Raw genomic sequence first — 27,833 nt, 5'->3', positions numbered from 1 at the left:
GCGGCGGCCGCGGGGCGCAGGCTGATGACGCGTTGGGCCGGCCTGGGAGTCTCCACTTCCTGGAGTCGCCGGCCGGGGCCGCTCGCTGTACTCAGCGCCGGAGCCGGGAGCCCGCGGCCGCCGCCATGTCCCACCAGACCGGCATCCAAGGTAACGGCGTCCGGCGCGGCCCGCGGGGAAGGGACTTCCCGGAGGCGCCGGGCGAGCCGGGAGGGTGCGGGCCGGGCTGGGCGACGTCGGGCCGGGAGCGCGAGGAGCCTGTCCCGCGGGGCGAGCCGGGCCTGTGCGTCCCTCCCCGCGCTCTCGCGTCCCGGGCGCTCCCGGCCTGCGTCCCTCCCAACCCGGGCCCTGCCGCCGCGTCGCGGACGGACCCGAAATTCGCTGGAGCGAAGGAAATGGGCGTCCGCGGCGGCCCGGGGGCAGGGGGTGTGCCTGCCAGCGCCCCGGCCGTAGCCCAACTTTCCCCCTTGGATCGGTGGGAAGACCCGGGAAGGTGGAGGCGACGGTGGCTCCTTTTGCTGTCGAGAGACGGAGAGTTTTTCCTTCTTACGGTCCAAGGGAGATTGTTACAGGATTTTGACTATAAAGAGAAAAATGCTGGCATGATTTTCGTCTCCACGGAGAGTTTCCAAACTCTTCCATATTTTCTTCCCAAATGGGAACATGAAATACGTTCTGAAACCCCGAGTGTGGGGTGTTTGGCTCTTTTTCTCAGTTACTGCCCCGGGGACCCGGGCCGCCCGACCTGCGTGGCCGCCTTTAGTTGCCGGGCAGGCAGTTGCTTGTGCAGTTACGTCTGCCTCCCGTCCGTGTCGGAGAACGGGCAGCCTGCAAGCGCTGCCCGCGTCACGGCCAAATAATATATCCCGGGGTTACTCGAGATCGCTTAATGAGTTCCGCCAGAAACACAAGCCCTTCCTGTTAGCGGCCGGCGAACCTTTACCCCTAGCCTAGATGAACATGGCATTGTCTTCTGTTCTTAAGGGTCCTGGACCGGACCCCGCACCTGCCCTGCACACACACACACGCAAACAAAACAGTTTCAAATCTAAAAGCGTTGTTTTTATCTGTTCGCGATGGTTTTGACATTTAAATATGTCATGATTTAACTTTGACGCTTGAGCCTTCTCGCAAGCACTGCTTTAAATACTGTAGTGGTTCGTGCTGTCAAGCGTGCAACCCAAGAACGAAATTGGAGCTTTAATGGGAACGCAAGGGTTAGATTTTTAAGTAGGTATCTGCTCAGTGAGCTTATTCCAGCATTTGGGAGAATACAAGTTAGAAAAATGTAACCAGAAGTAAAAGCTTGAATGGGTTTTATTGGCTTTTTCTTTCGCCGAGATAGGATAGCTTATATTTAGTGTTATTTCTAATGAGAAAATGTAGAAAATTGATAAAGGTGTTTTTGTTTATCATAAGCTTGAAATTGGAGTAGAAGAGAACGAAAGCAGGTTTTCAACTTTTTTCAAAGAAGCAATAAAGGTATTTTTTCAAAATTGTAATTTGTTCATTATTGGGTTTGACTAATATATTCACTGCCTGTGTGATTTCTTTTTTATTTTATTTTTTAATTGATTTTAGAGAGAGGAAGGGAAAGGGAGAGAGAGAAACATTGATGTGAGAGAGAACATTGCTTGCCTCCTGTAAGCACCCCAATCAGGACAAACCGGCAACCTGGGTATGTGCCCTGACCCAGAATGGACCCTGAGACACCTCCGGGTCTCGCTCCAACCAACTGAGTCACACCGGCCCAGTGTTCATTCTGCTATGGAATTATCTAGTTAAAACAAGTTAGCATTAACATACTTTTAAAATATATTTATATTTATTAGCTGTATACAGTATCCACTGTGTTTAAATTACTGATAAGAGAATGCTATGTACTCAGGATGCTTTGCTTTGTATTATAATTCATTTTTCCTCACTTAAATAGCATTAGAAAGTATTAATACATAAGTATAAAAATAGGTTTATATTTCTTTATCTTTTCCACAGCAAGTGAAGATGTTAAAGATATCTTTGCCAGAGCAAGAAATGGAAAATACAGACTTCTGAAAATATCTATTGAAAATGGTTAGTTAAAACATTTTTATATATTGCTTATCCGTGGATTACTGGGTGTTAGATTTTAAACTTCTAAGTCATTGTCAGTGACTTGAACTATAAATGTGACGCAAGCTCAAAGCTTGCCTTTAGCCAACTTGGATCCTGTACATTTTGGGCGTGTCCCATGGGCCTCTGCTTACCTTCTGAATTCTGAACTTTCAGTGAAAAAGAAAGATGTTTCTGGGAGGAATGGGAGAGGAAGAGAGAGATAGAAACATCAGTGATGAGAGAGAATCAACGATTGGCTGCCTCCCGCACACCCCCTACTGGGGATCGAGCCCGCAACTGGAGCATGTGCCCTTGACCGGAATCGAACCTGGGACTCTTCAGGACAATGCTATCCACTGAGCCAAACCGGCTAGGGCAAGAAAGATGTTTTTTGTTGTGACATCTTCCTCTTTTACTTTTTGTCTCGGTTTCTGCATGCCAATCCATTTCTAACGTCAGGACTTCCACCTCTGGAATGGAAATCAGTAATGGGATTATCCAAAATCTAGTTATTTGTGCATAGTTATTCAATAAAGTTAGTTTTGAAGTAGAGACAGAGGATTTCAGATTCTCCGGTTTTCTCCACTTGGCTGTAATCGATGCTGAAGAAATGATTCCCCTTTCTTCTTTTGGGAAAACGTTCTGAGAACGTAACAGACTTTAAGTTGATCTTTCAAAATCTGTAAGCAGGGAAAATTTGGTTGGGTGGAAGAATATTTTAATTCTGCTAGTTTTGAATTTGAACAATTTATTTTATAACTACTTAATCACAAATGAATAGGTTAAAATACATCATTAGCCCAATTTCATATGTCTCCTTTTTCCACCGTTGACCTCTCCCACCCCCCAGCACATGCCCCCACTCCCCTATTGCCTGTGTCCATTGGTCATCCTTATATACATGGATACAAGTCCTTTGGTTGATCTCTTACCCCCATTCCCTGCCTTCCCTCTGAGATTTGACAGTCTGTTTGGTGCTTCCATGTCTCTGGATTTATTTTTGTTCATCAGTTTATGTTGTTCATTATATTCCACAAATGAATGAGATCATGTGATATTTGTTTTTCTCCAACTTAGCATAATGCTCTCCAGGTCCATCTCTTAAATGCCTTGAAATATTTTGCTTTGGAAAAATAACTTGTCCTCTCATAAACTGGAAGTAAATATAATTTGCTCTCTATTTTCTACTTATATATTAAAAAGGCTAGAATAATTTGAAAATATGCAGTTGTTCTACATATATTACCACATTGAACAGGAATAAACTGAAAAGCAGCATATTTTAGAAATGCTGAGCTAAAATTTTAAACGATCATTTCTTAACTAAGTAAAATGGTAAAGCTTGACTAATATCTCTACAGAAGGAAAATGACAGTTTCCTAAATCATCACTTTCTGGTTTTACTTTATTTTTATCTGGAAAAAATTTTTTCAATAAGGAAATTACAAAGAATAAATAATATAACAGATACTTCCATCTTCTCTTAATAACTGCTACTTCTATGAATAGAATTTTATCATGTGACTATGCCACGTATGTCCATTCTCTTATTGATAATATTTTAAGCTATTTTCAGTTTCTGTTGTTATATAATGCTGCAGTCAACACCTTTGTATATATGTGCAAGAGATTCTCTATGCACAGTACATTTACAGTTTTACATGATTCTGTCACATAGTGCCTTAAAGTGGACAAATTTTAAATTTGTAGCATTATGGCCAGATAGGAACTAAACCTGGTTTTATTTAATATTTCTTACTGTATAATTCATTGTTAATTTCAGAAATTATCTTTTGAGTGGTAGTACACTTATTTAAATATACTTTAATATATTAAGCATTTTAGGAAATATAACCACCCATTATTCAGCCATCCAGCTCAACTATTTATGGTCATTTTTATCTTTTCCTTTCCTGAGTTTTTTAATAAATAACATTATTTTAACCATGCTAGTCATAACATTTTTGTATCTGTTTTTAATACTACTTTATATCATAATAATTTTTTGGGTAGCACCCATTTTCCTTTCAACTTTTTGATGTGAATAATAGTAATCAGGAAATAACTAAATTTATTCTTCTATTCTTGGTTACTCTATCATTTGGTTTTTCAAACCATTTATGTATCTTTAAAAAATTTATCCTTTATAGAGAAACTTGTTATTGGATCGTGTAGTCAACCTTCAGATTCCTGGGATAAGGATTATGATTCCTTTGTTTTACCCCTGTTGGAGGACAAGCAACCGTGCTATATATTGTTCAGGTTAGATTCTCAGAATGCCCAGGGATATGAGTGGATATTCATTGCATGGTCTCCAGATCATTCTCATGTAAGTAACTTTTTTGTAACTTGTTTAACATCAATGCTAGAATTCTTTTCTGAAATATTTCTAGGCTAAGAGAAAGTTAGGAAGCAACAATCATTTTCCATAGACGAGAATGATCATGGAGAATATCCTTGGATTGGTAATGTGGAATTAGGAGTAATGTGCTTAGATTCAGAAGTCTTGCCCTTGAAATCAGTATAATTATTAATGACTTGAACTTTAAAACCTGAAGCAATTATAAATTACTATGGACCTCTAAAGAATAAAGCTAACTACTTTGGTCTGAGAGTAATAATTGTAATAATTCTGAGAATTAATTGAACGTTACATTAAATATTTTTAACAGCTGCTATTCAAGTGATACAGGTTGTGTTTTTTTGTTTGTTTTTTGTTTTTGTTTTTTTAGTAAAGTTAAAATTGACTAAATAGATTGACTAAATAAAACAAAAGACAAAATTAATATATGGATAATACTAATGTTTTAAACAGTAATTCTCTTGTTTCTTGTAGAAAAACTACAATTTTTAAAGTTATCTAGATATCATTCTCAAGAGTCATCCTCCTCTTTAATTTTATATATCCTATCTGAAAGAAATACTGGATTTGACCATACAGGATTATGAAATGATGATTTCTGTTGGTTGACAATTTCTATTGGTTTTCCGTAGATGTTATTAGAGTCTTTAATTATAGTATATATTGTAGTTCTTTTCATTTATGTTTCCCTCCTATGGATATACCATAGGTATATCACATATATCCCTTGTATACCCCATGTATACCATAGATATGCTATGAATACTTGATCTTAATTAGTAATGTCTAATCTAGATTTGCTTTTAGTAATATGTCAGTAGCAAAGTTACTTCATTTCAGTTTTTTCTTCCTCGTATTTTAAAATAGTGTTTTAAGTAGGGGTTTTTTTTCTTGAACTCATTTTATACTTTTAAAAATGAGTAATTTATAAGAATTTAGATTGTTTTCCACTTTTTGAAAAGTATGACATAAATTGAAATCTGCCTTAATAGCTGTGATAGTTTAGACACTGGTGTTATGTTTATTTGTAGACACATATTTTGGCGTATTGTAGTCAGTGCAGTTTATTTTGAATGTGCTTGAATATTTTAATATATTCAGAAAGTGCTTTCTTTTGTAATAGTAGATTTTATCTATAAACTTCTAAGCAAACTTTCACAACTTAATAGGTTCGTCAAAAAATGTTGTATGCAGCAACAAGAGCAACTCTGAAAAAGGAGTTTGGAGGTGGCCACATTAAAGATGAAGTATTTGGAACAGTAAAGGTACAAAACTTACACTTTTATAATTATACCTGATGGAAGAACTCCTAACTAATGGGTAATTGGTATGAATTTGGATTGATGAACCTGTAAACATAAGAATAAGAGAGAAAATATTGTTATATTTCATATGATAGCTAAGTTAACTGAAACATTATACATAATTATCCTTTAAAAAATACGTTGGAATCTACTTAGTTAGACTTCAAAAACTAGAATATACCCTAGAAATGCTCTAGTTCAACCCCTCATTTAGTTCAACCATTTCATTTTAATGATAGTGAAATAGACTCAGAAAAATTAGAGATTACTTGATAAAATATTTTTTAGATATTATGGACATTTATACCCAAGTTGTGGAAGCAGTAACTATTTTATTTAAATCAGAACATTGAGGCAGGTAAATTGATTTGATAGTTAATTGGGATAATTAGTGGGTTGATTAATGTATTTAAATTAGTTAAATTATGATTAGGAATTTACTTTGTTTTAAAAGGAAATTGAAATATATGTTTTGAACAGGGTTTTCTTTTTTAATAGTGTTTCTTTGTTTTTTGTTTTTGTCTAAAGTTTTACATATGTCTCCTTTTTCTCCGATTGACACCACCCTCCCCCAACCCCTAGCCATTCCCACCCTGGGCAACCCTCACCGTCCCAGTGTGAACAAGTTTTGTTGTCTAGACTTTTTTTCTGGTTTAGAAAGTAATATAATCTGTTGTGTAGACTACAAGATTAAATGGATTACTTTGCTTATTCATCATTAATTGTAAAATGGCCTAGTTTTTTAATTCTGTCCTCAGTCTTCCAAACCACAAAATTTTGATAAAAAGTAGACTTCTGGAATATTTTTTTCTTTGAATTAAGAACTTTTATTATTCTCTATGAATGATTATAGAGAAATTATGTCATTATAATAAGAATTTATAGTCTGGATATGTTGATTGTTAAATAATTACAGGGCAGGCTTCCCCAGTAGGTTAATGAGAATTGTCCTTTAGACTTACAGCATGACTGGTTCATCATGTGGCTGGCCATCACCACCAGCACACTCATAAAAAGACTTGTTAATTATAAAATTTTAGGAAATGAAGAGTAGATTCTCCCCTTAAATTTGAAACCTATAGAATAGAGGATTTAAAAAATAAGGAAAAATAGTAAAATTCTTGATAGTTTTATTTCAATGAAAACATTTTCTTTTCTGTTAAATTGACAATTTGTTCTGAGTAACCTCACTGAGGTGTGACTTCCAGAGAATAACTAATAGTAGTGCATTTCTTTGCTTATAGGAAGATGTATCATTACATGGATATAAAAAATACTTGCTGTCACAATCCTCTCCTGCCCCATTGACTGCAGCTGAGGAAGAATTACGACAGATTAAAATTAATGAGGTAAGTTGCCATTTTGAAACCGTTGCAAGCTTTTAAGTGATAACTAGACAGTAAATAGGTTAGGTGGCTTACATTATTCTGTTTAGTTTAGAGACAAGACTATGCTCAATGTGTTTTCAGGAAAAAGGTTAAAAGTGAATATTAAACTTCACGTCATTTTCATAAATAGCTTTCTTTTGTCTTTATAATGTATCTGACAGAAGAGTAAATCTTCCTGTTGGAAGCACAACTGTTTTTAACTTTGTACTTTAGATACTAAATAATGAGAAAAGTGTATGTTACCCATTTAGTCCAGGGAATACTGTATCTACTGATTTTCCTTAAAGCAGGTGTTTTTTTTTTTATGTTATGTCAGGGAATAGTGATTAAAGAGAATAAAATACAAATGCTATAGGATGTTAAGGAGTTCTAGAAGCTCTATAAATTCTGTGGACACTACTTAGATGGTGTTTATATGTATATACTTATTTAGCATATTTGAGTTAATAAATTCCATATTATTGTTTATCATTTTTTAATGTGTTTACTGAATTCATTCTAATTAGAAGTTAGAAAAGCTACTGTATTTCTACTGGAATTTATAGAAAAGAGCAAGTAAAAAAAAAAAGAACAAGTAGCAGAAACTACTATTCATTAGTCTGACTAACAGACTAATAGGAATAAGTCTGGAAAGCGATTGAATATTCTTTAACCTGATAGCAAGGATCTATTTTTATATTAACTCAGGTAATTTGAGTAGGTACTTTTATGTGATTTTTTTTTTTTTACGAGTTTGATAGTTTGTTTTATTCCTTGCAATCAGAACCCAGAGGATCATATTGGGGTATGCATTTGCACATGTTCTATAATGTTTTCATTATCCAATATCATTTATGCTGTAGAATCTCCATTCATTTTTTTTTAAAGTAAAACTTCTTTTTGATTTTTTGTTGCAACACTGCAAATGAGACCCTATATAAGCTATCAGTTATTGAGTATAAAAGTCTTAAACATGCATTGAAAGCTTTCTTGAAGTACTCTTCTTCCAGTACATGTACACCCATGTTCTTAGTAATGAAAGCTCTGAATCTGGAACTTCTGCAGTAGTATACTTTGTTGAGCTGTGTGTGTGTCTTTGTATACTGTGTGTACTCCTTTGAATTCAGTGCATGGTATTTGTGTTACATTTTATGTCTAGCAGAACAAAATAAAGCTCTATACATATTTTATATATATATATTACTGTCCATAAATCTTATCAAGTAAAATTTGATAATTAAAGGTGTAATATGAAGACACTTCAGAGAGCTTATGTAGCTCACTGCAGTTGTGCCAAACATAAATAAAAACCCCTAAAACCCATTAACACTTACATTCACTCCCCACATTTTCATAAAGATGTGTCATGCACTGTGCATGTTGACAAAGTGCTAGCAGGACATTAACAAATGTGAAAAATTACTTGCTTTTTAAGTTTGTAGTGTTTTAAGTGTTCATTTTAATTACATTGAAATGGGCAAGGGTGGAATGACACTTTATAGAAGTGGGGTTTTGTTATATCTGCCATATGACACTGCTAAATGCTGAAGATTTATCCGTACATTAAATCTGTCATGCTTAGGTACAGACTGACGTGAGTGTGGACACTAAGCATCAAACACTGCAAGGAGTGGCATTTCCTATTTCTCGAGAAGCTTTTCAAGCTTTGGAAAAATTGAGTAACCGACAGCTCAACTATGTGCAATTGGTAAGACATATAATGATTATTATGAAATGACTGCTCTTTTTGGTAGCTTATGGCTTAGAGAAGGTCTATTTTTAACAGATTTTCCAACTTTTTATTTGTTTTATTTGCTTCCTGATTGTTCTTACCCATATTTTTCAACTATAAAAGCAATATATAATACATTCATGTGAAAAAGTTAAATCTGTATGTTTCCCCTTATCTCCTAGTATTTTAATTATCATTTTTTAAATATCTTTGTATCTGTTTTAATGAGTATACTTTGTTTCTTATTGACAGGAAATAGACATAAAAAATGAAATAATAATTTTGGCCAACACAACAAATACAGAACTAAAAGATTTGCCAAAGAGGATTCCCAAGGATTCAGCACGTTACCATTTCTTTCTGTATAAACATTCCCATGAAGGAGACTATTTGGAGTCTATAGGTATGTGACACATTGTTTTTAACATGTTACTTATTTCTTGCCCAGAAGGCTTGTTTATAGTTTTATGAGGTTTAGTATTTGCTTTAATTGATATGCTGTAATTGTATTTATTGTTATTTTTTAACACAGTTTTTATTTATTCAATGCCTGGATATACATGCAGTATAAGAGAACGGATGCTGTATTCTAGCTGCAAGAGTCCTCTGCTAGAAATTGTAGAAAGACAACTACAAATGGATGTCATTAGAAAGGTAATTATCTACCTACTTATTTATGTAATTTATCAATAGTTATCTAATGCCTACCTATTTATTTAAAAGTTTTTCAGTTTTTGCTAGATTTGTATTGCCTTTGCATATAGTTCATGATGTATTGTGATTTATAAATAGAAGTGTTTTCTTGTTCTCATCATAAATCCTTAGGATCTCCTCCACTCCTATCATGATCCATCTCCCTATAGATCTATATCTCTAATATGTAGCTACAAACTACATGTGGCTACTTAAATTTTAATATAAATTAAAATTAAATAAAACTTAAAATTTAGTTTCTGAATAACACTAGCCACATTTCAAGTGCTCATTAAGGTTTGCATGGTGTACTTTTCATTTTGCATTACTCTTTATTAATTTCTTCTCTTATAGATTGAGATAGACAATGGTGATGAGCTGACTGCGGACTTCCTTTATGAAGAAGTACACCCTAAGCAGCACGCACATAAACAAAGTTTTGCAAAACCTAAAGGTCCTGCAGGAAAAAGGGGAATTCGAAGACTAATTAGGGGTCCAGCTGAAACTGAAGCCACTACTGATTAATATCATTATATTAAGTGTTACAATACTAGTTTTTTAAAAGTCCAACTTTTAGTACAGGAGAACTAAAATCATTCCATGTTGATATGTAGTAGAGAAAAAATTTGAACTTTTTGAAAAATAGCACTTTTCACTTCTGTGTGTTTTTAAAATTAATGTTATAGAAGTCTCATGATTTCTATTTTTGAGTTAAAGCTAGAAAAGGGTTCAATATAGTGATGTTTAATTTTGTCACACTGTTTTCAGAGTGATGATTCCACACTGTCACAGAATTCTTCAAGTTTTATACAGTTGGGCCAATTCCAGAAAGTCTAATGTCTGAAAGTAAGGTGTACTTCCTATTACTATTTAGTGAGACAAAATTTTTTCTTTAAGGGAGAAAGGCCTTAAAATATTCATACTATTTAAGGATTATGTAATACCTTAATCAATAAAGAAAAAAAAAGAATCAGGTTAGATTATTTTCTAAGCTGAAGATTAGTGTGCCTAAGAAGAGGTGGAAAGTTGCTTACTTTGAGGAGCAGGCTAACTCTCAGAGTGGGATCATGTTTGCAACTTTTAGAAACAGTGCTTTCTTGCAGCAGTCTTCTATTTCACTTTTTGGTTTTTTAAATGGCATTAAAATTTCAGAAGATCAGCTCACTCTGAAACCTTAAGGGCACAAGATATTTTCTGTAGTGCAGGATTTCTCATGTCATTGGAAGACATGTTTATACAGCTTTAGTACATTCTCTTTCTAATGCTTTAAAAATTTCTATTTCAAAAGTAAGTCATTGTAAGTAGTGTGAGGCCAAATATTTACGTTCAATTGAATGTAATATTGTAGATTTAATATAATTCCAAAGCAAATATTTAAAGTCAGTAATACTGAAAACATCAAGATTGATTTCTCTACAAAACCATATATTTATAGGAAAATTGTGTTCTCTATCATTTTTGAGCAAATATTCAGATTTAACCAAACTGTTTTAAAGTCCCAGTACTTGGCCTAACACAGATGAACACTAAAGAATCTTGTTTCGATTTTTATCTTATTTCAAGATACATTTAACTGTTTTCCAAAGCTTTGCGTTTTTATCTACAACCTACAGAGATTTTGAGCCTCATTTTTCTTTGATACTTGAAATAGAGGGAGCTAGAACACTTCATCATGTTTAATCTATTAAACCTGCTGCGAGAGCCATAACTTGGAGGTGTTTTCTAAATGAACTGTGGGGATCCAGAATTCAGAATTTTTTGATCTAAACTTTATGCTGCGTAAAACAATATCAGAAATGCACATTTCATAGTATAAAATACAAAACACTCACTTTTACACATTATTACCTAAGGTAATATATGCACCTTTCAGAAATTCGATGTGTGTTTGAGTAAAGCATATTAGAGTAATTATAGGTTGACAGATTTTCTTTCCTAGAATTAAATAAGTATTTGTGTGGGGTTTTGTTTGTTTACAATTAATCAGACTATTATGTTTGTGCAAAATAATCAACAGTAATGTTGCACTTGTTTACTAAAGATATATTTTAAGTTGTTTCATGGGTGCACACATAGACACAACATACACACAAATTCCTGCATTGAGAATCCTGAAGCTGTTGTTTTTAGTCAGGAAGATTGTTCATCTGTCATAAAATAATTTAGCAGTGAATGTTTTTCTGTACTATCCATGTGCAATTATACTCTAAATTCCACTACACTACATGAAAGTAAATGAACATTCCAGAATATAGATGTGATTATAGAGTCTTAAAACTAATTATTATTAAACCAATGATTGTTGAAAAATCAGTGATGCATTTGTTATAGAGTGTAACTCATCGTTTACAGTATATTTTAGGTGGTGTCATCATAACAATAGAAGGTGAATAACGTATTCCCAATAAATTTATATAGCATTGAAGAATTACGCCTTCTGTGGACATTTTATAAGTGCATTTTATATTGCAATAAAAAATTTTTCTCTTTAAATTGTGTACTAAGTTGGTTTTCTAGTATAACCTTTTTTTAAATGTTTGGACAATTCTACATAATGCAATGCCTGGTGATAGGTTAGAAATCCCATTCATTTATTCATTTGTTAATTAACCTGTCTAAACCAAAAAGGACCTTAAGTAGTTTAAAACCTACGCAAGTTGAATCAAGAGTGCTTCATTTAGATGAGAACTTTCCACTGCTGCAGCAATCATGGAAATGCCATGAGTTACACATTCCCATTGTCATAGAAACACCCAGTACAATAGGGCAGCAACATACTTGATAAGCTCTTAAGGAACCAGCTTATTCAAATACTAGAGGTCCTGTGCACAAAATTTGTGCATGGGGAAGCAGGGATCCCCTCAGCCCAGCCTGTACCCTCTCTAATCCGGGACCCGTTGACCGCTGGCTCCTAATCGCTCACCTGCCTACCTGCCTGGTTGCTCCTCATTGCCTCTGAGTGCTGGCCTGATCGTCCCTCACTGCCCCTCTTGCCAACCTGGTTGCCCCTAACTACACCCCCCCTCCCCATGCCAGCCTGGTTGCCCCCCTCTGCTGGGTTGGTCACCCTCAAGTGCCCCCCCTCCTAGTTGCCCCTCACTGACCCCCCCTTCTAGTCTAATCACCCCCAACTGCCCCCCTTGCTGGCCTGGTCACGCCTAACTGCCCCCCGCCCCCCCAGCCTGGTCACCCCTTACTGTCCCCGCTGCTGGCCTGGTCGCCGCCAACTGCTCCCCTCTGCCGGCCTGGTTGCCCCCAGCTGCCCCCACCCTCCACCAGCCTAGTCACCCCTCACTGCCCCCCTGCCAGCCTAATCACCCCCAACTGCCCCTCCCCCTGCCAGCCTGGTCGCCCCCAACTGCACCCCCTCTGTCACCCTGGTTTCCCCTAACTGCTCCCCCCTCCCCCCGCCAGCCTGGTTGCCTCTTACCGCCCCCCCTGCGAGCCTGGTCGCCCCCAACTGCCTCCCTCTGCTGGCCTGGTTGCCCCTAACTGCCCCCCCTGCTGCCCTGGTCAGCCCCAACTGCCTGCCCTGTTGGCCTGGGTGCCCCCAACTGTTCCCCTATGCTGGCCAGGTTGCTTCTCATCCCCCACCCCCCCCCACCCTCCCCCCGCTGGCCTGGTCGCCCCATGCAGCCTGCTATTCAGTCCTTTGGTCATCCCTTACTAATCCCCATGCCAGCCTGGTCGTAGGTAGCCATCTTGTGAGGGTGTGAGGGTTAATTTGCATATTACCTCTTTATTATATAGGATTGAATACACTCTGTAATTCTGTATCAAATTCATTCTTATTAGTGCTATCTTACAAAAAGAATGTCTTTGGTAGTGGTTTTATAAAAGATGGAGAATTGTCCTTAAAAGGACTGATATGCTAAACACTTCGTAAAAGTTAAGGGATTTCTACTCGGAATTAACATATTGTAATTGGGTGTATCCTCACATTTTTTTTTTTTTTTTGCAAATACTGTACAGCCATACATTATAAAAAGTCCTGATTCTAGGGCTTCATATCCAGATATTTTGATACACTAGGTAGACCCAGGAATCAGTTCCACAAATAATTCATGTGTAGACTCAACTGGGTATAGTTTGAATTAAATGATGTAAATTGAATAAAATATTTTCCTTCCATGCAGTCAGAAAACTTCATGAGTATTACCATATGCTGGTATAAAGTGGTTATGATTTGTGGTGACATACAGAATAAAATCTGGTCCTTATTGTTGCCCTCTAGCCTCTGTATGTCTTAGCCCGTGGCGCTCTCCTCCCTTGGTTGGCTCTTTATTAATGTTCTCTATTTGGTAAAACATTGTTCTCGTACTTTCCTTTAGTTCTTTAAATATAATTCCCTTTAGCTCTTTGGACATGTTTAAAATAGACAATTCAAAGTCTTAGTCTAGTAAGTATAACATCTGGGCTTCCTCAGGTACTGTTTCTATTGATTTTTTTTTTCCTGGGTATCTATGGGCCATACTTGGTTGTCTCTTCTTATGCCATTTTTGTTGAAAAGTGAGCATTTAAAAAATATAATGTGGCAATTCCGGAAATCAGACGCTGTCCCCTCCCCAATGTTTGCTGTGGTTGCTAATTATTAGTTACTTGCTGTTTTTTTGTTGTTGTTTTTGGTGACTTAAGTAAACTAATTCTGTGAAGTCTGTTTTTTTTATGATGTGTGGCCACTGAAATCTGTATTCAGATTCATCATCAGCTAATGAATGGCCAAACTTCCTTAAACATCTATAACCAATAAATCTCCCAGTATTTGCAGGGGGCTCTGTATACATGTCAAGACACCTTCCACCGCAGTTTAGACTCTGCCTTAGTCTTTACTTCTTACTTGTATGGAGCCTGAAGGTCAGCCAGAGGTAAAGCTTGCAGCGGTTCTCAACCTGTGGATCGCGACCCCTTTGACGGTTGAACGACCCTTTCACAGGGGTCGCCTAAGACCATCCAGCATATCAGATATTTACATTACAATTCATAACAGGAGCAACATTACAGTTATGAAGTAGCAACGACAATAATTTTATGGTTGGGTCACAGCATGAGGAATTGTATTTAAAGGGCCAGAAAGTTGAGAACCACTGGCTTAGAGCCTTCTCAGGTCCTTTTTATGTTGAGCATGTGCATGGCCTTACACACGCACATGGCTTTCCAGGTTCCCAGGAATATGTTGGGGATTTTCAGAGCTGTAATGGATATCTCGCTCATCAGCTTTTTCTTTTAAGCTTTTTGGTTGGCCTATTGTTTGTCCCAACTGTTATTTATCACCTCAGACAGCTGTGATTACAATATTTGCTGTAAATGTTTTTGACAAATGACTCCAGGGAGAGGCTTTTAGTGCTAGGTGAGATTTAGGTCAAATAAAGAGAAGCCTTTGAATGGGGTCTTCCAGGGAACTGCCAGAGAGATCAAATAATTACATTTCTTTCACAATACGGCTGTGAAAAAGCTCCAGCTCTGTTCTCCCTCTGGTACCAAGAATGTGGGCTGTTATTTTTCAAGGCTACCACTGAGCAAAGAATGAGAGACTAGAATAAGTTAACATGCCACAGAGCTTGCTCTTACTGAGATTCAGCTGCTTTTCTTGTTTGCTGCAAGCCTTTGGTTAGTTTCCAGTTCTGAAAAAGTCAATTATGAACATTTTTGCCAGCGTTTTCATTGTTTTTATGGAAAGGTGAGTTTTCAGAGCTCCTTTGACATTTGCGAGGTCTAAATATTTAAAGGCAGATATTATTGATCTTTCTTGGCCAAAAAATAGAATGTTGTATGGCAAGGCTTCCTAATATGTTTAACAGAGTAAATTATCACATGTTCCCTCTGCTAACTTATGAATTGATTTAAGAATATTTCACCAAAGAATGCCACTAACGAAAGTGATATTGAGTTTTGTGTGTTTTTTAAACATACTGGTCAGCATTTCAAAAAATTTAAGGAGACTAACTTAAGATAGTCAAACTCTGTTATCACTATAAAGATGGGTGCTACTCTTCCTCTAAAATATATGATGGGGATATGCATCTCTTTATAATAAAAGTTGTTTCATTTTTGAGACATTTTCATAAATGGTCTGAGGTGCTAAAGATGTAGACCCTGTTTATTTTTTATTTATTTATTTTTTAATATATTTTATTGATTTTTTACAGAGAGGAAGGGAGAGAGATAGAGAGTTAGAAACATCGATGAGAGAGAAACATCGATCAGCTGCCTCCAGCACATCTCCTACTGGGGATGTGCCCGCAACCCAGGTACATGCCCTTGACCGGAATCGAACCTGGGACCCTTCAGTCCGCAGGCCGACGCTCTATCCACTGAGCCAAACCGGTTTCGGCATGTAGACCCTGTTTAAATTTTTAACTCCCCACCCCAAGTTTTATTGAGCTATAACTGACATTAAAGATTGCATAAGTTTAAGGGGTAGAACAATTTAAGGTGTACAATGTGTTGATTTGATACACTTATATATTGTAAAATGATTACCACCATAGCTTTAGCTAATTTTTAATTCTTAAAAGAGGTGGAGACACTATTTGGCTCTTAGAATGGCTATAGCTGGAGATAGGGTCCCACAGTCTAGGGCTTGGATTTCAGCATTGCAGCCTGAAATGATCAGTCTCTAAAGATTTAATTCATGCTAAACTTTCAAAAGCTTTAGGTATAAACCAGAGTGTGATTTTGTTAATCATAAAAAGACACTCTGCAATAGAAACTGATATGTAGTTGTAATATGTAGATTGTCACTGTGCATTACCTTCTAAAAGGCAAATCCAGGCAAGAAATAATAAGTCAAAATACAAAAGCTGCTACATAAGCATGGAGTTAGTGCAGGGGAAACAGGTTGGATGATCTTCACAAAAATCTTCACCAAACTTCCCTGATGTATGAATAGCCAGTAGAGAAAAATATCTGACATCATCTGAAACACAATATTCCTTTCCCCAGGACAGCAGGAGAAACATTATGATGAAGTCTTATTCTTGGCTCACTGCTGACCTTAAAGGCCTTTGATAACACTGGTAACACACAAATAGAACTTGATTCAGTTTAAGTTTTTATTTCTTTTCTCTAAGCTAAAGTATATTCTAGTCATTCCTGATACTATATACTGATAGTCTTTTCTTTTTAATTATATATATTTTTTAGCTTGGGTGTTGTTAAAGCTTCCTAGCTGAGCGAATCCCTCTATCATTATACCAAATAAATAAATAAATAAAATAATAATGTAACTACATGAAGTGGATTTATTAATTAGCTTGACTATGGTAATCATTACACAATTTATACATATATTAAGCCATCAAGTTAAATACCTTAAGTATATATACTTTATTGACTTCAGAGAGGAAGGGAGAAGAAGAGATGGAAAGAAACATCAATGATGAGAGAGAATCATCAATTGGCTGCCTCCTGCACACCCTCTCCCCCTGGGATTGAGCCCATAATCTGGGCATGTGCCCTGACTGGGGATTGAACTGTGACCTTCTAGTTCATAGGTTTATGCTCAACTACTGAGCCACACTGGCCAGGCTATATACAATTTTCATTTGTCAAGAATACCACAATAAAGCTGGAAAAATAAAATATATGCTGATTTTGAAGGTGAATAATAGCAATATAAATGGCTGAGACCTATGGCCATTTTACTATATCTTTACAGAACCAAAAAGTGGACAGAGCCATAAATGCTTTAGAATGTCTTAAATTTCTCTTAATTATATATTAGAAAAATAAAGCAAAACACTGACTAATTGTTCTTATTACCTGCTTGCTCCTCATATTGAGGTAAACACAATTTAAAAATTTGAGTTGGCTAACTAGCAAACCAATGGGTGAGAAACATGGGAATAAAAACAGTTATTCTTTCTGGAAATGGGGTCTGTGGGTGGTTCTCAACCACTTTTGTCATTGCTCATTGGTTTGCATAATCAGTTGTTGGAGGAAACATTAAAAGTTCACATCAAAACTTGCAAAACCTGTCAAAAGTTTTTTTCAAAAATCTGTTTAAAATATTCTGCTTCTATACAAAATTAGGGGGAAGCGTATTCCAAATGAAGTTAAGAAAAAGCATTAACTAGATGTCACCCCACATTTTTCATTTCTGCCTGAGGGAAACAGTACAAATAGCCTGAACATTATTCTCAGAACTTTAGTGAAAGTCATGTTCATGTGTGAGCTGAGGACAACCCCTCTGCTGCTCAGTCCCATAGCTGAGTGAATCACACAAGTTCAGCGGTCCATGATGCATCAGATGCCGTCAGGCAAAAATATGAAACAGTGTAGTGATACTTTGAGTCTTAGATTTACTGTATTATTGCTGCCCAAAGAGTTAAGGTACAGTCTTATTGTGGGGGAGCTATGTCTAATTTTGGTAAATCTGATATCAATTCCATTTGATGGAATGAAAACATCTACCAAATAACATCACAAAAATTTCAAACTCAAAAATATAGTTTACTCTTCTAAAAATTTGAGTATAGTTTGGTAACAGTTTACAATAAGACATATAAATATGTAATTTTATGTAAATGCTTTTATTTCAAGAAATAGTTATATTTTAAAATAACATAATTATGTTCAGTATCATATCAAGCCTCAAATTATGTGGGTTCCCATTGAAGTTGATTTAATTAAGTCATTTTACTTATTTTTCTTTTCCCTTTTCAACTAGCAAATGTTTCTTTCTGCTTAAATACTGAGCTAACAAGGTGATTAGAAAGATGTGTTATTTTTGATTCCCCGGAAAACATTTAGGAAGGTCTAAACGGTACAATATAGAGGATGAGCATTTTATACTGTAGCTAACTGTACATATTCTTGTTCTGAGTGTGTTAATGAAAGAACTAAAGATAGAAAGCTTACTGGATGAACGAGTGAATAATTGCAGCCACTCGGCATTTCTTCTATACATATTAGCTTTTCTATCAGCCAGTTTTCATCATTAAGTAAATTATTTCCTTCTGCTCACTCAAATCTGAAAAATCAATTTTCAAATAATGTAAACCAATTGAAAATTTTAAACTTAGGAGAAATTATTAAAAGTCATTTAAACAAATCAATTCATCACTACTATCCAGAGGTTTCTCACTCTCTGTAGTAGAGCAAACAACAAAAGAGAAGCGACTGAGGAAAATCGAGAAATCCAGTGAAAGTCAGTACACTGCAACCCCTTGGTATATATACACACTGTTTAATCCCTATCAACTCCTTGAGCACGAGCTGAATTTGTGAACATGACGGTATATCACCATGGGAGAATCATCAAGGGAATATCTGCATTCATTTTCTATAGCTGCATAATAACTTGCCATAGACTTAGTAGCTTATAGCACCTCATTTACTATGTCACAGTTCTGCATGTAGGAAGTGCCGGCACAGCACAGCTAGACTCGCTGAGGGTCTCACACCGCCAGAATTTTGGTGTTAGTTGGGTCTACAGCATCATCTGAAGTCTGGAATACTTTTCGAAGCTAATTTAGGCTGTTCGAAGAATTCAGTTTCTCGTGGCTATAGATCTGAAGTCCCAGCCAGAAGGTAGCTCTCATCTCCTGAAAGCCACCCTTAGGTCTTAGCCAATGTGGCCTTCTTACAACACGGGAGCTTCCTTCTTCAAGGCCCACAGGAGAATCTCTCAGACTTCTTACAAGAGCTCACCTTAGGTCAGGCCCCCCAGCACAGTCCCTGTTGATACTCAAAGTCAGCTGATTAGGAACCTTAACTGCATTGCAAAATTCCATCAACTTTGCTATGTAACATAATCTAATTATGGCCATATCATGGGAATATCATCTGGGAATATTTGACTTGTGGTGAATAATTGCTTAAAAGAGCTCACTGTGGCCTGGCCAGCATGGCTCAGTGGTTTGAGCATCAACCTATGAACCAGGAGGTCATGGTTCGATTCCTAGTTGGGGCACATGCTTGGGTTGTGGTTTTGATCCCCAGTGTGGGGTGTGCAGGAGGCAGCCGATCAATGATTCTTTCTCATCATTGATGTTTCTCTCTCTCTCTCACTCTCTGAAATCAATAAAAATAAAAAAAATAAATTAAAAAAAGAGCTCATTGTGAACACGACCCTATAAACAAATGACTGTAAAAGTTTTATAATCATCTATATAAAATTTAAATTTTATATCACTTTATAAGTACTTTGTAAACATTCTGCATCCTTTGATTTTCATGACTACTTGTCAGAGAGGTACAGTAAGTATAATCCAATGCTACAGGTGAAAAAAACCAAGCTCAAAGCAGCGAAGAAATTGACCATAGCTTTATAGAAAATTAGTAGTGGAGTTGGGCCTTTTCATTCTATAGTCCAGTCCTCTTTTTTGCTAATCCTGTAGTTTTCTAATTGTGTTTGGTGAGGTTCCAAGAAGACGTTTCAAGGGATTACTGCATGAATGGAGGGTAACACTAAGAAGTTCAGGCCAAGCATTGATATGGCAGCTCTACTTCTGTTTGTTCTGTATGTTGGGGGTTCTACATAAGCTTTAATAACCACTACACTGCATCATGCTGCTTTGTTAAAGGTAAAAAAGAATGTTTACCAGAACATTTAGTCTAGAAAATGGTTTTGATAGCTGTATATTAAAAAGCCAAGAGTCTATTCTTCTAAAGTTTTAAGAAGCCATCATTTCTTGCAGCAGCTGTTGGACCTTTTATAAAGACAGAGAAAAAAAAACAAAACAGAAAGAACTGTATTAAATAGTTGTTTTGAAATGCACACTTAAGGAAAAAATGACAAATCCCACCTCCTTCACTTTTTAAATAAGTATAAAAAATTAATACCATCTTAATGTCTGGTCTCTTATTTTTCTTTTCATTCAGACATTGACTGGCAACAGAGTACATAGTTTCAATGGAAGTGAAATCAATGTCATTCATCTTCTTATCAACATAATCTTCAATTGTCTTTTCTTCATCTTCAATTTCTTCTTTAATATCTAGCTTTAAAACAAGTGTTAAAACTTTGAGTTGCAAATGAAAGTGAAAAAAATCAGAACATAAATCTTCATTATTTAATCTACTTCATAATAATATGTACTTTTTTTAAAAAAATATATTTTATTGATTTTTTACAGAGAGGAAGGGAGAGAGATAGAGAGCTAGAAACATCGATGAGAGAGAAACATCGATCAGCTGCCTCCTGCACATCTCCCACTGGGGATGTGCCCGAAACCCAGATACATGCCCTTGACCGGAATCGAACCTGGGACCTTTCAGTCCACAGGCTGACGCTCTATCCACTGAGCCAAACCGGTTTTGGCAATAATATGTACTTTTAAAAAAATATATTTTTATTTATTTCAGAGAGGTAGGGGGAGGGAGGGAGGAAGGAAGGGAGGGCGAGAGAGAAACATCTATGATAGAGAAACAATTGATTGGCTGTGTCCTGTAAGCCCCCTCCTGAGGACCAAGCCCACAACCCAGGCATGTGCCCTGACTGGGAATCAAACCCTGACCTCCTGGCTCATAAGTCAACGCTCAACCCCTGAGCCACACCAGCTGGGCTGTAATCTTATTTTATTTTCTACTTTTATAACCTTGTTAAGAACTGAAGACATACAGAAGAAACCTTATTTATTTATTTATACACTAGGGGCCCGGTGCACGAAATTCGTGCACTGGGTGTGTGTGTGTGTGTGTGTGGGGGGGGGGGGGGAGTGTCCCTCAGCCCAGCCTGCCCCCTCTCACATACTGGAAGCCCTCAGGCGTTGACCCCCATCACTCTCCAATCGCAGGATCGGCCCCTTGCCCAGGCCTGACGCATCTGACAGAGGTGTCAGGCCTGGGCAGGGGACCCTCATTTCCCCCCATCACTGGTTCTGCCCCCAGCCCAGGCCTGATGCCTCTGGCCCAGGCGTCAGACCTGGGCAGGGGACCCCCAGACCCCTCCGATTGCTGGCTCTGCCCCTTGCCCAGGCCTGACGCCTCCGCCAGAGGTGTCAGGCTTGGACAGGGGACCCCCATCTCCCCCGATCACTGGCTCTGACCCCCGCCCAGGCCTGAGGCCTCTGGCCCAGGAATCATGCCTGGGCAGGGGACCCCCATCTCCCTCTGATCGCTTGCTCCACCCCCCGCCCAAGCCTGACGCCTCTGACCCAGGCTTCAGGCCTGGGCAAGGGGACCATCATATCCCCCCAATCCCCAGCTCACCCCCCCGCCCAGGCCTGATGCCTCAGCCAGAGGAGTTGACCCTCATCACCCTCCGATCACCAATCACCGGATCGGCCCCTTGACCAGGCCTGAGGCCTCTGGCAGAGGTGTCAGGCCTGGGCAGGGGACCCCCAGCTCCCCGCGGTTGCAGGCTCTGCCCCTGCCCAGGCCGGATGCCTCTGGCCTAGGCGTCCAGCCCGGGCCGCGGGGACCCGCAGCTGCAGCGGCCCCGTGATCGTGGGCTTCGCTTTAGGCCCAGGCAAGGGACCCCTAGCTCCTGGGACTGCCAGCTTCGACTGTGCCCAGCTCCCAACGCTGGCTCCACCCCTACTTCCTGCTATCACTGGCCAGGGCGGCAAAGGCGCCTGATTCTCCGATCATGGCTGGGGGGCAGGGCAAAGGCGGCCCCAGGGCCGCCTTTGCCCTGCCCCCCAGCTCTTAGCTCCCCCCTGGGTTTCCGATCACTGTCAGTGGCAGGGGGCTTCTTCCTGCTTTCCCTTTCGCCTCCCTGCATTGTGCCTACATATGCAAATTAGCCGCCATCTTGTTGGCAGTTAACTGCCAATCATAGTTGGCAGTTAATTTGCATATAGCCCTGATTAGCCAATGAAAAGGGTAGCGCCGTACGCCAATTACCATTTTTCTCTTTTATTAGTGTAGATACATACATACATACATACATACATACATACCTACCTCCTAAGTACTTTTTCATTTGCCGTCTAACTTTTGTATTTATGCTACTGAGCTAACTGCTGTCATGCTCCCATTTGCAGCACTTACTATGCTGCCAGTGTAGGATGGTCTGCTTCTTGATTTGCTCCTGATAACACAGTTCCAACTTCTGAAAACAGACTCCCCTCCCTTCATTCAAACTTCTCTGTGAGTGCTCAAACTGTTGAATCAAAGAGACAGAGGAAGGAGGAAAAGGGAGGCAGGGCCATGGTGAAAAAGTAATGAATAGGGAGAGAGGAATAGGACTAGGATGATGGACTAGTGGGTTGAGCAGTGGCCCCCAAAAGATATATCCAAGTCCTAATCCCCAGAACCTGTGAGTGTGGCTGTATTTGGAGAAAACTGTCTTTGAAGATGTCATTAAGTTACCCAGGTGGCCCTAAATCCAATGACGAGCATCTGTATAAGAGACAGAAAGAAGAAAACAGACACAGAAGAGAAGACAACATGATCACAGAGGCAGAAACTGGAGTGATGTGGCTACAAGTCAAGGTATGCCAACAGCCACCAGAAGCTGGAAGAGGTAAGGAAAGATTCTCCCCTAGAGACTTCCAGAGTAATGGGCCCTGACAAAACCTTAATTTCAGACTTCTGGCTTCCAGAACTGTGGGAATACATTTTTGTCATTTTAAGCCTGAGTGTGCAGTAATTTTTTTTTTTTTTTTTTTTAACGGCAGTGCTAGGAAACATACAGATGGCAAAGACTATTTTGTGAGGTGGACTATAAAGTCTCCAGAAACTTCCAAAAGAAAAATTTTGAAAGTATTTGGGTAATAGCATAATATAGTGATATAGTTACACTTGCATTAAAATCTTACTACTTAATAGTCATGTCACATTCAAACCTTAAGAATAAATCAGAGAGTATAATCTTCCTTGAAGTATTATAATTTTCACTATTACTTGAGGATCCACAAAACTTGTGACTGAGATGGACTCTATGTCTTTCTGTATTACATCCTTATTCAAACCCAAATTTCAAGGCTTTTATAATATTTTGAAGGAGGAAAAAAAGTCTCAGGTGGAAAGATGGAAAATTTTAGGCCTTTAGACAGGTAGGCCTTGTAAAGTGTAAGGTAGCAAAACACTTGGTTTTTTAACTGTCCTCCTATATGATTAATCTACACACTTTCTCTGTATAATTCAATCAATAACCAAAGCTTTATCTATGCCTGTCCACTAATGGCTCAAAAACTGCATCTACAGCCAGGGCTTCTTTCCTGACCACCAACCACCAATGAGACAGAGAATTTTAAATGTATGTGTACCATGGTAAAAAATTCATTATAAAAATAATAGCTTTTACAATAACATTATTTCCCTAAATATACTTTAATGTGAAGTATTATATAACATGTAATATTGCATTACTTCATATCCAGGAAACTGTGGAAAGTTTTATAATGTAGCTTTATAATATAAAGTTTTAATCTGTAGCAATATTGTAATATATAGATACTAGTGGCCCGATGCACAAAATTCGTGCATGGGGGAGGGGATGTTCCTCAGCCTGGCCTGCACCCTCTCCAATCTGGGACCCCTCAAAGGATGTCCTACTGCTGGTTTACAGGGATCGGGCCTACACCGGCAGTCAGACATTCCTCTTGCAATCTGGGACTGCTGGCTCCTAACCACTCACCTGCCTGCCTGCCTGCCTGCCTGATTACCCCTAGCCACTCTGCCTGCCGGCCTTCTCGCCCCCAACTGCCCCCCGCCGCCGGTCTGCTTGCCTCCCAATCCCCCCCCCGCCAGCCTGATCACGCCAACTGCCCCCCGTGCCAGTGTGCTCACCCCCAACTGCCCCCCCCTGCTGGCCTGCTTGCCCCCACCTTCCCTCCCCACTGGCCTGCTCACCCCCAACTGCCCCCCTGCTGGTCTGCTCACCCCAAATTGCCCCACCCCGCTGTCCTGATCACCTCCAACTGACCCCCACTGATGGCCTGCTTGCTCCCAACTTGCCCCCCTGCTGGTCTGCTTACCCCCAACGGCCCTGCCCCTCACCAGCATGATCACCCACAACTGCCCTCCCCTCTTGGCCTCTAATCGCCTCTACCGTGGCCCTGCCACCATGGCTTTGTCCAGAAGAATGTCCAGAAGGTCTCCCAGTCTAATTAGCATATTACCCTTTTATTGGGGGCCGGCTGGTTTGCCCTGAAGGGTGTCCCAGATCAGGGTGGGGGTTTTCCTGGGGCATGGGGAGGCCTGGGCGAGGGGCCTGTGGTGGTTTTCAGGCCAGCCACGCCCCCATGGGGTGAGGGTCCCCACTGGGGTAGTGTGGCCAGCCTGGGTGAGGGGCTGATGGCTGTTTGCAGGCTGGCCACACCCCCTTCAGGGTGGGGGGGTCCTGTATTAAAGGATCGCAGCATTAGGAAGGTTGAGAACCACTGGGAGAGGGTGGGGGTCCCCACTGGGATGCCTGGCCAGCCTGGGTGAGGGGTTGATGGCTGTTTTCAGGCCGGCCAAGCCCTCCAGCGGGGATCCTCACCCCATGAGAGTGTGGCCAGCCTGGGTGAGGGGCAGAGGGCTGTTTTCAGGCTGGCCATGGCTCCTGGAGACTCAAGCTCCCAGCTCTTTTTTATTTTCAGCGCCTCCTTGAGCGGAGGGAAGCAAGTAACTGGGATTTATTTATCTTCTATAATTAAAACTTTGTAGCCTTGAGTGGAGGCCAGGGCGGGCCAGGGCAGGCAGGAAGCTTGGCTTCCTCAATCACCAGGGCAACCCAAACCTCCTGTTCACTCCAGCTCCGTGGCCACCGCCATCTTGGCTGGGTTAATTTGCATACTTTCTCCTGATTGGCTTGTGGGTGTGGCTTGTCGGTGTAGCAGAGGTATGGTCAATTTGCATGTTTCTCTTTTATTAGATAGGACTAGGGGCCCGGTGCACAAAATTCGTGCACTGGGTGTGTGTGTGTGTGTGGCGGGGGGGGGGGGAAAGTGTCCCTCAGCCCAGCCTGCCCCCTCTCACATACTGGGAGCCCTCAGGCGTTGACCCCCATCACCCTCCAATCGCAGGATCAGCCCCTTGCCCAGGCCTGACGCCTCTGACAGAGGCCTGGGCAGGGGACCCTCATTTCCCCCCATCACTGGTTCTGCCCCCAGCCCAGGCCTGATGCCTCTGGCCCAGGCGTCAGGCCTGGGCAGGGGACCCCCAGACCCCTCCGATTGCTGGCTCTGCCCCTTGCCCAGGCCTGATGCCTCGGCCAGAGGCATAGACCCCCATCACCCTCCGATCGCCTGATCGGCCCCTTGCCCAGGCCTGACGCCTCCGCCAGGGGTGTCAGGCTTGGACAGGGGACCCCCATCCCCCCCCGATCACTGGCTCTGGCCCCCGCCCAGGCCTGAGGCCTCTGGCCCAGGAATCATGCCTGGGCAGGGGACCCCCATCTCCCTCTGGTCGCTTGCTCCACCCCCCGCCCAAGCCTGACGCCTCTGACCCAGGCTTCAGGCCTGGGCAAGGGGACCATCATATCCCCCCAATCCCCGGCTCAGCCCCCCACCCAGGCCTGATGCCTCGGCCAGAGGAGTTGACCCTCATCACCCTCCGATCACCAATCACCGGATCGGCCCCTTGACCAGGCCTGAGGCCTCTGGCAGAGGTGTCAGGCCTGGGCAGGGGACCCCCAGCTCCCTGCAGTTGCAGGCTCCGCCCCTGCCCAGGCCTAACGCCTCTGGCCTAGGTGTCCGGCCCGGGCAGCGGGGACCCGCAGCTGCAGTAGCCCCGTGATCGTGGGCTTCGCTTTAGACCCAGGCAAGGGACCCCTAGCTCCTGGGACTGCCAACTTCGACCATGCCCAGCTCCCAACGCTGGCTCCACCACTACTTCCTGCTATCACTGGCCAAGGTGGGAAAGGCCAGTGATGGCAGTTAATTTGCATATAGCCCTGATTAGCCAATGAAAAGGGTAGCGTCGTACTCCAATTACCATTTTTCTCTTTTATTAGTGTAGATTGTACTCATGGCTTTTCCTAAAAGAGTATGGTACTCAGCTCTTGAGCATATGTAGTATACCTTTTGACTTTCTAATCCCCTTCTGGGAAAATAATCTGGTATACATACATTGTCTGAATTTGTCACACTGGTTTGTCCCATTAGGACATGTTAATTAGAAAAGTCAATGAAATTATTTAACTAATGTTAAGAAAACCTTATACATGGAAGCAGATATTTCTATAAATCTTCAGTTTTATAAAAAGAGCCTCTAAGTTCTTAAAATTTACTAGATAGGGAAAAGGGGGCATGGCATAATTTTCCCATAGCTTTAGCATTCAGTTAGCCTATTTGTGTAATTGTCAATGCATGTCTAATATTACACATAGGTGATGTTTTCTATGGTAACTTTATAAATAAAATCATCCATAATAGAAATGGATAGAGAATTTTTGCTAGGAATTCTAATCTGATACAAATTTGAATAGATGAAAGCCATGTTGTCTTTCCCCTTTGAGCTGAAAGACTGTTAGTAATCACTCTGAAAGTAACAACTAAAAATATACTGGAGATGCCATCAGAAATCATATAGTTCTATTCTGATTTACTCACAAAAGAAACTAGAATACAAAATATATAAGTGACTCTTCCAAGCTTCACACATACTTCATGGTAGAGCTGAAATTAGGAATATTTGATTTTCCATATGCCACCATATAATTGCCAAGAGAAAATGACATTTCTAGATGCCAAATTTATCCATATAAATTTAGATTACACATGCAAAGAGAAAAGGACTAGAAAAAAAATGAATCTTTCAGTTACCAACAACTGAGGTTCCCGGTGTTCATCCACAGCTGGAAGTCCAGTTATTATTTCCAGTAAAACCTATGAAGATAAAAAACAACAAGTCCATTAATGTCACACTCCAGGCAACATATAGAAACTAGAATGAATTATGAATCTTGATTATGAAATCTGGTTAATCATTTTCACACACTGCATTATGTCTTTTAGGCATCAAGGCAGAAAGAACATGAGCTGTGGTCATTTCCCACCATCCTTTGAAGCTTCACTGACACCATGGATCCCACCCATCCCCATAAGCATTTCTTGCTATTGGCAACTTACGAAACAATCAACTCCACTCAACGTGTTCTGGACACACCTTTCCCTGGTTTGCAGGGAATTCTTCATAAGAATAAATTTCTTTGGTTCTTAGGAGAATATTATTTTCTAAACTTTAGGCATATCCCAAACCCTATACCAGTGATGGCGAACCTATGACACGCATGTCAGAAGTGACACGCGAACTCATTTTTTTGTTTGATTTTTCTTTGTTAAATGACATTTAAATATATAAAATAAATATCAAAAATATAATTCTTTGTTTTACTATGGTTGCAAATATCAAAAAATTTCTATATGTGACACGGCACCAGAGTTAAGTTAGGGTTTTTCAAAATG

General features: G+C 39.9%; 2 protein-coding genes across 9 annotated transcripts in view; one reads left to right on the top strand and one right to left on the bottom strand.

The window, feature by feature from the left end:
• TWF1 (twinfilin actin binding protein 1) lies at positions 1–27,650 on the top strand. 2 transcript variants are annotated; one of them, XM_059682630.1, is made up of 9 exons: positions 1–150; positions 1,996–2,073; positions 4,245–4,423; positions 5,626–5,721; positions 7,005–7,109; positions 8,710–8,835; positions 9,112–9,262; positions 9,392–9,513; positions 27,384–27,650. In XM_059682630.1, exons 1-9 carry the CDS (start codon positions 126–128, stop codon positions 27,432–27,434), a joined length of 933 nt encoding a protein of 310 aa, XP_059538613.1. In that variant the 5' UTR covers positions 1–125; the 3' UTR covers positions 27,435–27,650. The 2 variants fall into 2 exon arrangements, with proteins under 2 accessions (XP_059538613.1, XP_059538612.1); XM_059682629.1 differs by lacking the exon at positions 27,384–27,650 and adding an exon at positions 9,907–12,045.
• The window catches only part of IRAK4 (interleukin 1 receptor associated kinase 4), a 31,128-nt gene continuing 19,885 nt past the window's right edge, over positions 16,591–27,833 (bottom strand). For 6 of the 7 annotated variants that reach the window (XM_059682624.1, XM_059682622.1, XM_059682623.1 and 3 more), the window contains 3 exons: positions 27,192–27,254; positions 20,338–20,496; positions 16,591–20,204 (listed from right to left, as the gene is read on the bottom strand). In XM_059682624.1, the coding sequence (XP_059538607.1) occupies positions 20,169–20,204; positions 20,338–20,496; positions 27,192–27,254 (258 nt within the window). In that variant the 3' untranslated portion in view covers positions 16,591–20,168. Of the gene's footprint in view, positions 20,205–20,337; positions 20,497–22,435; positions 22,601–27,191; positions 27,255–27,833 lie in introns of those variants that run through there. The other variant, XM_059682625.1, reaches the window with a different exon arrangement.

Source organism: Myotis daubentonii, chromosome 2, assembly GCF_963259705.1.
Source record: "Myotis daubentonii chromosome 2, mMyoDau2.1, whole genome shotgun sequence".
In the NCBI taxonomy this organism is placed as follows: domain Eukaryota; kingdom Metazoa; phylum Chordata; class Mammalia; order Chiroptera; family Vespertilionidae; genus Myotis; species Myotis daubentonii.
Note: the sequence above shows the minus strand (reverse complement) of the source record. Positions and strands in the feature narration are given on the sequence as shown.

Coding starts and splice junctions, on each gene's coding strand:
- TWF1 (XM_059682629.1), top strand. CDS start 126: ATGTCCCACCAGACCGGCATCCAAG. Junction 151..1,995: donor CCACCAGACCGGCATCCAAG/GTAACGGCGTCC, acceptor TCTTTTCCACAG/CAAGTGAAGATGTTAAAGAT. Junction 5,722..7,004: donor AAGTATTTGGAACAGTAAAG/GTACAAAACTTA, acceptor CTTTGCTTATAG/GAAGATGTATCATTACATGG.